This window comes from Salvia hispanica, chromosome 5 (genome assembly GCF_029641045.1).
Source record: "Salvia hispanica isolate PSC_SH4W2 chromosome 5, Shi_PSC_v1, whole genome shotgun sequence".
Taxonomy (NCBI): Eukaryota; Viridiplantae; Streptophyta; class Magnoliopsida; order Lamiales; family Lamiaceae; genus Salvia; species Salvia hispanica.
In genome coordinates, this window is record NC_142696.1 from 18,575,695 (window position 1) to 18,589,027 (window position 13,333).

Sequence of the window (13,333 nt, forward strand, 5' to 3'; positions counted from 1 at the left end):
TTTTTTTTTAAATTCTTTTTTTTAAAAAAATTATTTCTTTTTTTATTATTATTTTTGAAAAACTATATAAACGCGATTTTCTCTCTCTCTAAATTTCTGTACAAGAGCAACATCTAGCGATGGACAACAACAACTAGTCCAATACAAAATTAAGACCTAAAACAGAAACATGTCATACCGGCAAACTATAACGGATTCAAGGCATACTAACATTTTTTAATGTATTTTTTTAATAAATTAGTGAGGAGTAGAGTGGGGCGGTGGCTCGTGTGTGGAAGCCCGGATTTTTTTTATTATGTAATTTTTTTGATTTTTAGTTAATGTACTTTTTTTTTAAATAAAATTAATGAATTTTCCCGTATATGTCTCGTAAATTTAATTCCGTAATTTAATCGTAATTTTAATTCCGTAAATGTAGTATATTTTGAATTATTTTTATTGCGGCTGGCCTATGGCTGGCCTAAATCTGATGTGGCAGGTGGATTTTTTAGTGTTGCTGACGTGACAAGGGAGAGAATGGTTGGCCTATTGCTGGCCTATTGCTGGCCTAAGCACCATTGCGGATGCTCTAAAAGAACCATGACTTCCAAAAAAAATTATATTTTAATTATATTAAAAAATTATTATTATTGTTGTTGTTATTATTATTAAATTAGCTATAATTGACTGGAGTATTTAACTAGGGAGTAATTAACTAGTTCTATTAACAACTAGGTCCACTGAAGTTCGATGTAAAATTCAAATGTATCGATCGTTGCAAAGCTCTTGATTATACTTTTCTAATATTGCCCATAATATTGGGTTTCAATAACTAAAAGTGGTCAAAACAGCTAAAAAAATTACTACTGTGAAACTCTTTTTTTTCCTTAATTTTGGTTTAAATTAGCACATACCAATAGAAATGTATGTCGAAAACATTTCAGTAGTACTTCTGAATCCATATTTAAATGGAGTACTAAAGAACTAAGTTTACGTACTAGCCAGTCCGCCTAATGCCAATTTGCAAAACATTAACATACTCCGATGTATTTTTGGACAAAAAAATAGAGTTGGTCAAAAAAACAAAATACAGATAGATTTGGTTAATGTAGACACTTAAAATAATAAAAATATAAATTTACGATATCAATAAAAATAACTTTTGAGTTTAACTCGTATTTTAATTTCAAGAGAAACTTTATCGAATTAAGGTAAAAACTGTGAAATAACTAATTATTGGATCTTGTTCCATCATAAAATGGAATCATCTATTCGTGCATCATGATATGTAATTGTGAATTAAGGATTTAAGGCGTTGCGTATAAAATGCATTTGGAAATGGAGAAAAGAAAACGAGATATATAACGTCTTCAGAGAAAGTGATATTTGATGGGGCGGTTGTGTTACCGACCAAAATAAGTTAAAAACAATAAGATAGGCTATCACGTTAGACCTCACATTTCAGATAAGCACTACAATTATTTTATTGCCGCCAAAACGCAACAAGCCTAGTCAACGTTTATTCACTTAAATTGTTTATTTTGTTTGTACAAATATTTTAATTTTGAAGATAATGTTTTCATATAGAATACACTATAAGCTGATTTTAAATTTTGTTTTCCCTGATTTCACCCTTAAAACAAGTAATCATAAGCCCCTAATCTTGTCCAATACAACTCTTTTTATTAAGGCCAAGTTGCGACATAATCATCGTGAATACCATCTTCCATGAAGAAAAGAATGTGGCAAGGAGACAAAATGGGATCAAACATGACATAATTAACAATTTACCAGAAAAACCAAACCATTACACCAAGAAATTGCATTTACAGCTGCAAACCATTAAAAAAAGGAAAAGAAAGAAACGGAAAAATGAATTCCCATATCTTCCTTTTATTAGAAAAGAAATTTCACATCACAAACAAATGTGGGCAAATCTAGAAGTCGGTTGCGAGTGGTGCGTGCTCGTGGTGGATGTAAGTGTTGCTGTAGACGAGCCCGGCGAGGCCGCCTCCGATGAGTGGGCCCACCCAGTAGATCCAGTGGCCGGTGAAGTCTCCGCTGGCAACAGCTGGGCCGAAGGAGCGGGCCGGGTTCATGGAGCCTCCGGAGAATGGGCCGGCAGCCAAGATGTTGGCACCCACGACGAAACCGATGGCGATGGGTGCGATGGTTCCCAATGAACCCTTCTTCGGGTCAACTGCGGTTGCGTACACAGTGTACACCAGTCCGAATGTGATGATGATCTCAAACACCACTCCCTGGATCGCTCCCACTCCCGCTCCCACACCGTGGATCGGAATAGCCTTCATTTATATCAATGTATTCAGTCACGGATCCAAAATTAAAATATAAAGCGACATAATTAAACAATTAAGTGGCGGATCCAGAATTCAAAAATAAAATAACATAATTAAATAAGTATTTAATAACTAATTGAATATATTTTTAAACAATCAACCATAATAGCAAATATATTCTCCAAATACCATCAATTTATTATCTTGTTAATTGAGATATACTATAAAAATAAAAGTTGACTTACCAAGCCACCGGTGACGAAAGAGAGGAGGTATGAACCAACAACGGCTCCCAAAAGCTGAGCAATCCAGTAGAAAATTCCGGTGATGACGGTAAGCTGACCGCCGACAACCAGGCCGAATGTGACGGCAGGGTTGACGTGTCCACCGGAGATATTAGCGGCAATGGAGACAGCCACGAAGAGAGCGAAAGCATGGGCCACAGCGATCGCAACAAGCCCAGCCGGGTCCAAGCCCGCGTTGGCCGTCAAACTGTCTGTTGAAAAGGCACCAATTTATCACCCCATCAGGAAAATGTACTACTTGGATTACAATTTAATAGTAAATTATAGTACTTCATTTTTGTTGCAAAGCTAAATTAGTGCATGTGCATGCATGGCTCTATTAATTTTTATTTTGTTAAAAGAGTTAAAGAAAAAATTAAAAATTCTTGAGAAAAATATTAAATTAGATGACTAACTGAAAGCAATGGCAGAGCCAACGCCGGCGAAGATGAAGAGCAAGGTGGAGATAAACTCAGCGATGTACGCCTTGATGGTGGCGGCGCTGAACGAGTCATCGAAACGGCCGATAGCGATTCCTGGCATTTTGTAAAATTAATTCTTGAAGAAAAAGAGAAAATAGAAAGAAGAGAGGATTATGGTTTGGGATGAGAGAAATAGCACTTTCTAAGTGGGTATATATACTGAGCCAAACACGACCTTAGCGAAATAGTTTAATATAAGCATCTATAGATTAGTATATACCAGATGCCAAGTCACAAGAGATAGATGAAGGGATAAATTAATCCATCCTACGTGGAATATTCTATCCTATAAGATTATATTATTTCAATTCTTATTTGATAGCATCCTTCTAAGAACGTTTGTAACTAATTGAGCTAGGGTCGACGTTTAGTAAACTCAATTACGATATAAAATTGGTTTAATTCGAAATAAAATTGATAAAGTGTCGCAATGAACTCACACCCACTCTACTAGTTAATTAATTTGGTTATGTCATGGTCTAGGTTGTAATTGGTTATTTTAGCAAATGATTAGGATGAACATATTTGAAATTAACAATATTGAGTTTATTTAAAATAAAATTTGTGTGTTAAGATATTACCGACGCGTATGACTTTCGGTTACTGATATGAAAAAATATAACTTGGTCAATAAAAATATGAAATTTGTGACGTGCTGATAATGTCACGATCTTGACAACTTTTGTATGAATAAACGCCAAACTGGTACACAAGTAATTATTTAATTTTCAAAAATATATGGATTATAATTTTGCTACTTCGTAATATTCTTCATATCTATCTTTATTTAAGAGTAAAATAGACGGAAGTTTAAAAATTAAGTAACGATGGAACTAGATTCTTTAATTTAAAGGCGAAAGTCGACCATTAAATGTCAATTAGGAGTAGTTATATTTAATTTAATAATAGTTGGATAAAATGTGTAAATTTATCTACATAACCAACCATAAGGAATAAATTAGAGAGAATGACTAATTCATATCCGCGATATGCTTAAATGATAAATCACATAAACCTATATGCATAATCCTATTCAACTTTTGGAGCTTGTTTCATAAATGACATAAAATGATAAATTATTACATTAGTTTCTAAATACTCTGGAGTACATAACCTATAGTATTACCTTATATCGACTAATCAGGAATGTCAATCATATCAATTCTATTTGTGTAGCATGGTATAATCGGGGGTGTGAGTTGAAATTTTATCAGATTAAAAAACAACGGCCCAAAACTTAAATGTCCGGATTTCAGGTTAATCCAATAGGCCACTCGAGCTAAAAGCTAATTTTTTTACTTAATTTATTTTAATTCCTTAGAATCCTGTATTTATAAATTAAAGATATTAATCTATGACAAGTATACATTCATACTATGCTTATGTTCTACTGGTATAAAATTACAAAAAATATTTCGTTACATAAAAGTGACATTTAATAAATCTTGAGTTATTGAACAATTTCACATATAATGATTTATATGTCTATATATAAATATAAAATATATATTGGAGGTTAATTATTGATGTGTAGTTATTATTTTTTATCAAATTTGTCATTAAAATGTAAAATAAATTTAGCCAAACTCATTAAATTTAGCAGTTTATAAATTTTGGGCTTCATTGATATTCCTATTTTTAATACAGAAAAGGAAAAAAAAATAATACTATAGACAAAGGAATAAATTTGAGTTGGCAATGGCACTAAGTCCATTCACATCCAATCAAAAACCTTGGGTGCTCGCCTAGTTGTCAATAACGTGCAGATTTGGAATTGTCTGGAAAATGATCACGATTGGTCCATGTGAGATTATTAATATTTGATGCCCAAAATTTTTTAAAAAAATTATACTATTTCAAATTTGAGATAACCATAAGATGGTGCTATGACTATCTGCAATCTGGGCCACACATTGCGCCGACCAGGTTCTTAATTTAACTCTTGTGGGTTAGTTGGGAATTTTTTTTATTATTATCTGAATAGGATTAAACTGGTGATGATTGATAATTGGGGATTAGCAATTTGTTAGTGGAATCTTGATTTGAAATAAGTGGTCCTATGTCCATCTAATTAACTTGGACTTTTGTGATTAAAAGATTGAATTTTGTCATTTGTTTCGTTGGGATACATAGTAATTTAGTAAGTATTTATAGATCCCACGTAAAATTACACTAAAGAGAAAAGAGTATGAGATTGATTGGTTTATTTTGGAAGTGAATTCATTTTAGATTTATTCTCGTTTCAAAATTTGAAGAATACAATTATAACACTTTTTCATGGGTGAATAAATATAAATTTAAGGCTACGTCATGAAGGATTTAAATTCGAAATCTTTGGCATATGACATTAATACTTATATCGTTTAATCAATTCACCCACACAATTATAAATTTATAACACTTACTGGTTTCTTATTCAATCAGTCGTATGTTTGCACTTATTATGATAATTAAAAAAGGTATAGGATAAGTGTAATTTGAGGATAGATGACGTTTAATAAACGGAAGAGTACAAGTGTACAAAACAATTTGGGTGTTAGTACTTGATTTCACGTGTTATTTGTCAGCTATTAATACTGATGTAGAGATAAGTTGGATGAGCCAAGGCATGATAGTGTTAAAATTCAGTGGTCTAATAAGTCACGATTTTGATATTGGAGATTCAAATTATATTTCATAATTTAGGGTATTATTTAAGTGTAATCTTATGCAGATATGCATGAGAAGAATAAATAAGATGAGAAATAAATAGATAATAAGAGAGAAATAATTCGATAAGTAAAGAAACTAATGATACCTACAACGGGTGTCGTAAAAAGCAACATCGGCGAAAAAGAGTCTACATTATCGGAGAAAGTGGCAGAAGCAATATCGTAACCCCTATTCATAACATTGTTGGTTTAATTTGTTGCTTGACAATTATGTATCGTAAAATCAAATAAACTACTATAGAAGTAGTAATATTTTTGCTTTTTCCAATTCCACTATATTGATTATTTGAAATATTTCAATTTTTTCAATAATTTTTCTATGCATCATTAATCAAATATCTTCACGATAAAATTCAAAGTATAATTTTGAAATTAAATTTAACTATACGGTATTATGAAATTTATATATTTAAAATATATATTATCATAACCTAATACTAATACTTATCATCAATTATGGAATTATTTGCAAATAATAGATGAAAATTGTGTTTAACTCGTGAGGTGTAAAAAGCAATGGGGTCTAATTTTGTGAAATTTACTGCTCCTAGTTATCCTCTGTCCGTCATTAGGAATCTCATTTATGCGCGACACAGGTTTTAAGAAATATTAAGAAAAGTAGGTGGAAAAAAGTTAATGCAATAGGAGTCTCACTTGTATATATTAGTTTTAAATGAAATTTGAGTAGAATAAGTTAGTGGAAGGTGGGATCCTATTACCATTTATAGTAAAAGTGAACCGAGACTCCTATTCATGGATGGACTAAAATAGAAACACGGGACTCCTATTCGCGGACAGTGGGAGTAGTATCAAAGTGAATGGTGTGTGTATGTGTGTGAAACAAAGACTGAATGTAAAAACAGAAAAAAAAAAAAAAATACACCATCCCATTATATGCGAGGAGTTTCTTTTGGATACAGTGTTTTTAAGAAAATGAATTTATTAACAAATTAATATACGCACTAATTAACATTTTTTTAATTAACATAATTATATATCATATGAGCGTGAATATATACACAACGTATTTTATTTTTCTATTTTAATAGAATATCAAAATGCTTGTTTTTATATATATAAAGAATAAAGAATAAAGAATTGAAGCGGCTAGCCCCGTGAAGATGTTTCTTTCTTTTCCGTGGGAAAAAATACTTTAAAGAACTTATACAAATATAATAATAACTAACAAATAATGAGAATCCTTTCGACATGCGGTTGTATTCATGAAACTTGGCAGTTGGCATAACTTAATTGAATTGGAAAATCGAATGGTGATAGGTATATTAAAATAAAATTAGGGTGGGTTGGTATACGAAAGGAAAAAATTCTATTTTCTATTTTAAATATTGTTCATAATTTTGATTAATAAAATAATTCGAGTATGTAGCATAAAATAACAGGCTACTTTCTTCTTTTCGAGCAAAATTTAATTTCGTATATAAGGAAAGGTGTTATAATTTCACATGTATCTCTACGGCTAATTAAAATACTTTTGTATTTCTAATTTATCTAATCTACGCCCCAAAATACACATATAATAAAGGTTATTTTGACATTTCATATATTTTCCATCAATGAACGAATAAAATACAAGTAAACAGAATGAGATAAATATATTATTTAAGAAGAAATAAGATATAAGAATGTGATCTTCCCTTTAAGTGATAAATTTAAACAGAAAGTGGCATCAATCTTTAAATTGATTAGGGTCTCAATTTGGACTTCGTACAACATGCAAAAACATTAATAAGGCGTTAATTGAGAGTAACTTGGGATTTACTGTAATTCATAAATGAAGTTTAAATAATTCACTGTTAAATTTTAATAATTCTTGATTAGTTAGGGTGGCCGCACTATGTGAGCATCCGCACGTCTGAAAAAGCTTAGTTAATTTAATACGGATACAATTTAATAATTCATGATTATATAATCGCCTTCTTAATTCACTCATAAATGAATAGTTGAAATACGTCTGTCGTTTTCAGCCCAGCTAGTCATGATGAGAATCTATGAATTATTTTATGGAGTTCAAATAATGATTGTGAACTGTCAAGTATTATGGCTATATAGTTGCCCAGGTTCATTTCATGTATTCTCATTAATTGGTTGGGGGAGACGATTAATATTGTATTGTTTTGAGATGATCATATACTGGTATGTTTAGGGAAAATTATAATATTTTGAGAAGTGAAATAAAATATCTGATGTTACATTTTTGTTAAGAATGATCTACAACGGAAAATATGGACAAGAAATAAATCTAGATCATTCATAATTAATATTGTACGTCGAATGTTTAAAACACAAAAATTAGAGATACTTACTTATAGAGAATAGTGATAAATGCAAACTCATATATATATATTGTACAATTAAACTCCAAACTATGATTTGGACCGTTAAAAAATATCAACAAATGATAAAATAGTAGCAATAGAAAATGTCCACACAATATCAATACAGCATATATCAACCATTGACATTGTGTTGACATTTTCTATTGCTACTTTTTGTCATATGTTAACATTTTCTAAGGGTTCAAATCATAGTTTAGAATTTGTATAAGATTTAGAGTTTGCATTTGATCACATTCGTACTTATATATATAATTATATTATTTATATACATATATGTAGTTTATTTTCCAGAATTGATTGAATCCTACAAAATAAATTCACTACTTTATATATTTATGTGCATTGATAAGTTGAAACAAGATTAATTCATTGGTTGACAGTTCAATGATTCAATCAGATAGAAAGTTAGGTAATCTCCAATTAAACGTACATAGTATTGTTTAACCTTTTTTTTTCTTTTTGCATAATAATAAATGGGGATATTGGCGCCTAATATCACAAAATTTTTCTAAAAATTTGTTTTTTTTTTTTATAAATTTTAAACTTGACATATAATATCACGAACTTAAATTGTTATTTAATTCCCACCAACGACAAAATCCGACTACGATTCATTTTATTATGTCACGTAAGATATGGTTACCACTTAAAAAATGTGATTACAAAGTCCCTAAAAATAGATATGGTTATCTATATCATTTTTATGTTGTTGAATTTTTCGTTGATGGGAAAAATTAAACAACTACTCTTTCCCTTCACAAAAAATAGTCTCATTGACAGCACGGGTTTTAATAAAAATTGGTAAAGTAAGAAAGATGGAGAAAAAGTAGGTAACGTAAGAGAACTATGAAGAAAAATTTATAAAATATGAGAGAGAAATTCTCATTTCTAGAAATGGGACTATTTTTTGTAGACATTCCAAAATGACAAATGAGACTAGTTTTTTGTGGACGGAGGGAGTACTATTACTATATAAGTTTGTAATATTATATATCAAGTTCAAAACTCGTGAGGAAAAAACAATTTTTTTAAAATTTTCGTGATATTAAGCGTAAATATCTCTAATAATAAATTCGAATACTATATGCATTATTGGATTGATTGTACTTTAGGGTTTGAAAGTTACTACCTCCATTCCTTAAAAATAGACCACAACTGTCATTTTAGAATATCCCTTAAAAATAGACTAATTCTATTTAAAGAATTTTTTTTCTCTCTAATGAAGTGAGTCTCATTCTCCACTAACAATACTCCAATCACTTTTCTTTTTATCTGTCTCGTACTTTATCAATTGTGCATTAAAATAAGTGTTATTTTAAATATTGTCTATTTTTTAAGGACGGATGGAGTATATAGCTATGAGAAAATAAAATGAAATTTTTAACATAAACAAAAAGATATCATTGTTTTTTAAAAAAGAAAAAAAGTTGCATTGTCAATCAAAAAGGAAAGAAAGAAATATTTAATGTTTAATTTTAGTATTATATTACATGATACTTTAAATATTTTCAAAAAAATAGCTAAAATAAATAGTACTTACTAGTACTTATTTTATTTACATAAATAAACAATTCCCAAACTTTTATTTTTCCCCTTATTTGTATATAGTACTCCACATAAAGTGATAAAACTAGACTAACTTGCAATTCTCATATACAGCCCATATACTTCGTAGGTTTGTGTACATATTTGAGCCCAATTTAAGAATGGCAACTCTGTTATTTAATTTGTAGTATACCACATTATCACATAGTACGTATAAAAACTAAAGTTAATAGAGTGGGATTACCTCTTTTATTGCTATAGTATTATTTATACAAATAATTTCACCATTAATTTTCATAATAGATAAATAATTATTCACATGATATATTACTTAAAGTGGTAAATTAATAGGCGCACCAATGAACTAAAAATATTATTAGGATTGTTAAATGTCTCAGAGTTCACGATATGGACTCAGATTTCACAAAAAATGTACTTTGTCAGTATTGTTCTCTATATAAAAAAAAAAAGAATTCGAAAACCAAATTATTTATAAGTCTAAATTTATTTCATATTTTTTTGATGTAAACCATATACGACAATATTATAATGCATCAATGTGTAATATATTAAGAATAGTATACAAATAGAAAACACTATTGAGACCAAAAAATAGGGGATAAAATTTCAATTTCAAAGCATAGTACTCCGATTGGTATTGAGTTTTAACTATCTCAATCTTCATCTTGCAGAGACAGGATTTGGTTAATAAATGCACCCACAACCACAAATGGTGCACCATTTATGGGAAAAAAGTGTTAGGTTTAGCATTTAAGATTATATGTAGAACAAGATTAAAAAATTTCCTTATCAATTATTGACATAGGACTAAAATCCCTAAGAATATAAACTGAAAACAACAACACGAAAGCAAAGTTGTTAGCTTCTATTTTGAGCAGAGAATTATATTAAAGAGGCATGGGGATCAATTCATCAGAATTGGGGCTAATCTTGGGGCTAATCTTACTTGGTTAATTTGTGCAGTAATTTTATTTAAATTCCGTTGGATCGGAAATTTTCATGTACAACCCCGTTCAAGCTAGTTGGACTAAGAGGTAACCATAAAAATTAACATGTGTATTTATTATTGTATGAATCATACATTTATAATAATGTGATCAAATGCTAACTAATTCTCAATACTGAACTACAAACTCCAATATAGTATATTAATATTATCAACACAAAGACATAATTTTATCAATATAACATATTAAATTTGAATATCAACACAATATCTACAGTCTTATGTTCATATATTTATACCTTTGTGTTGATAATTTTAACATACAAAATTAAAATTAAGATTCTAGATTGAAAAATAGTTAGCATTTTAACACGACCGAATATATACAAAAATTAAAGATGTGAATCACAAGGCAGAAATTAAAATCAAAGTCGAGATTACACAAAATAAAATTAACAACAAATTGTTCGACATAACTGTAGTCTAATACAACCAGTGTGTCATCCTAAATCTAAACACTTACATAGCATTCTTTTGGATTGCGTTAGTATGATAACTATCTTAATGTGTTACTTGCTAACTAATCAACACATTATATTAAAAATGTCAACACAGTAACATGGGTATGTCAACACAAATTTATTTTGAATTTTTCTTAGAGTGAACTTCAAAAATGGTCCCTGGACTATGGGTTTATCTCGCTCATAATCCCTGGACTTTAAAAATATCGCCAGTAGTCCCTGGACTAAGGGTTTATCTCGAAATTGGTCCTTTTGGCTTTTTTTGGTACGAAAATGCCCTTTTGGGGGGTTTTGAGGGTTTTGGGCAATTTGGTTTTTTTGCACTTTTAACATTTTAAATCTGATATTATTTCAGTTATGTACTAAATTTGATATTATTTCAAAATTATCATTTTTCTTCCATTTTGTCATCCTTCACTTTGTTTTTTTATTTCATATTATATTTAATTTTATAAAATTAAATTTTAAATTTTGATTTTTAAATATCGATAAAAAATTTAATTAAACTATTAATTCATGGACACTATAAATATTGATTAAAACTATTAATTTTTGTTATTTAATATAATATTCAGCTGAATTGAAGAAGTATACATAAATAATATTAATCATAATGGAAAAATAATTACTATTCTATTTAGCATTCGTTCGGTTGTTATAATTGCTTGTGATTGAATATTATGAAGTTGACTAAAAATTTGATCCTACTAAAAGTTTTATATATGAGTATTTTTGTTGAAAATTACTAGTAAATTTTGATTGTTTGCAAATTAATAAACAAAAATTATATTAGTCTTACATTAGATGCATATTTATTTCAGAATAAATCGTGTTATATAATATATTTGTGATTAAAGCTATTAAATATTGATTAAAACTAAGTCATTGTCATATTGATTAAATTTTAAATATTATACACTTTCGAATATTGATTATGACTATTAATTTTTTTTATTTAATAATTTTTGTAAATTAAAAAAATTTATTGATATTTAAAAATTAAAATTTAAAATTTTGTAAAATTAAATATAATATTGAAATAAAGAAACAAAGTGAAGTATGACAAAAGGGAAGAAGAATGATTATTTTGAAATAATATCAAATTTAGTACATAACTGAAATAATATCATATTTAAAATGTTAAAAGTGTAAAAAAGACCAAATTGCCCAAACTCCCCAAAACCCCCAGAAGGGCATTTTCGTACCAAAAAAAAGCTAAAAGGACCAATTTCGAGAGAAACCCTTAGTTTAGGGACTACTGGCGATATTTTTAAAGTCCAGGGACTATGGGCGAGATAAACCCATAGTCCAGGGACCATTTTTGTAGTTCACTCGTTTTCTTAATGTGTTACTTCTTCACTAATCAACATATTATATTAAAAATGTCAACATAAATATCAGGATAAATTTGTGTTGACATATTCATGTCAACTGCGTTGATATTTTTAATAATATGTTCATTAGTGAACAAGTAACACGTTAGGATGGTTAGTGTTTGATCGCATCCCTCATTCTTTTTCTACATTCATAAGCTTTGGAACTTCCACTTCATCACTCACTTCGAGTTCATTCTTTTTCTACATTCATAAGCTTTGGAACTTCCACTTCATCACTCACTTCGAGCTCATGATCTTTAAACTTGTCACCATCAATTAAATAAACTATAATCTGACATCATAATGTACATGCAACCAAATTTGATCAGACCAAGCTAAATCCAATTGGTTCAATTCGATTTAATTTGAATCATTGGGTTTCAGTTCATAATTATCACCCCTAATTGTTGGTGAACACATTGTGGGGATCGGAGGAGGAAAACATGACAACTCCTTCAATCAATTAACATAATAATCACACGTATTACCTCATAAAATTAAAACCTATAGCAATTAAATCATCTAGACCTATCTATGTCTATAACCGTTATGAACCTAGATACAAAATCACCTAGTACTATCCACGTCTATCATTGTTCATTAAAATGTCGAAATATATATGCAGAACTTAATAGGTTACAACGAAAAAACTAGATACAGACTTTAAATTCCATAAAGAAAATTTTTTGGAACCTTTCCATGGAAAGGTAGATAAATTCATTAATACTATGGAAAGCCTTACGTCTCACAAATAAATGCACTAATTGTATCAGTCACCAAACTTACTTGAATACTAATAAATCCTACAAAC

At 29.3% G+C, this 13,333-nt stretch overlaps 1 protein-coding gene across 1 annotated transcript; it reads right to left on the reverse strand.

The window, feature by feature from the left end:
* Positions 1-1,738: 1,738 nt before the first annotated feature.
* On the reverse strand, positions 1,739-3,180 carry LOC125190226 (aquaporin TIP2-1-like). The gene is made up of 3 exons (XM_048087469.2): positions 2,980-3,180; positions 2,525-2,775; positions 1,739-2,285 (listed from the first exon to the last, which is right to left on the reverse strand). The coding sequence occupies exons 1-3, from the start codon at positions 3,104-3,106 to the stop codon at positions 1,917-1,919; spliced, it is 747 nt and encodes a 248-aa protein (XP_047943426.1). The 5' UTR covers positions 3,107-3,180; the 3' UTR covers positions 1,739-1,916.
* Between the last annotated feature and the right edge of the window lie 10,153 nt (positions 3,181-13,333).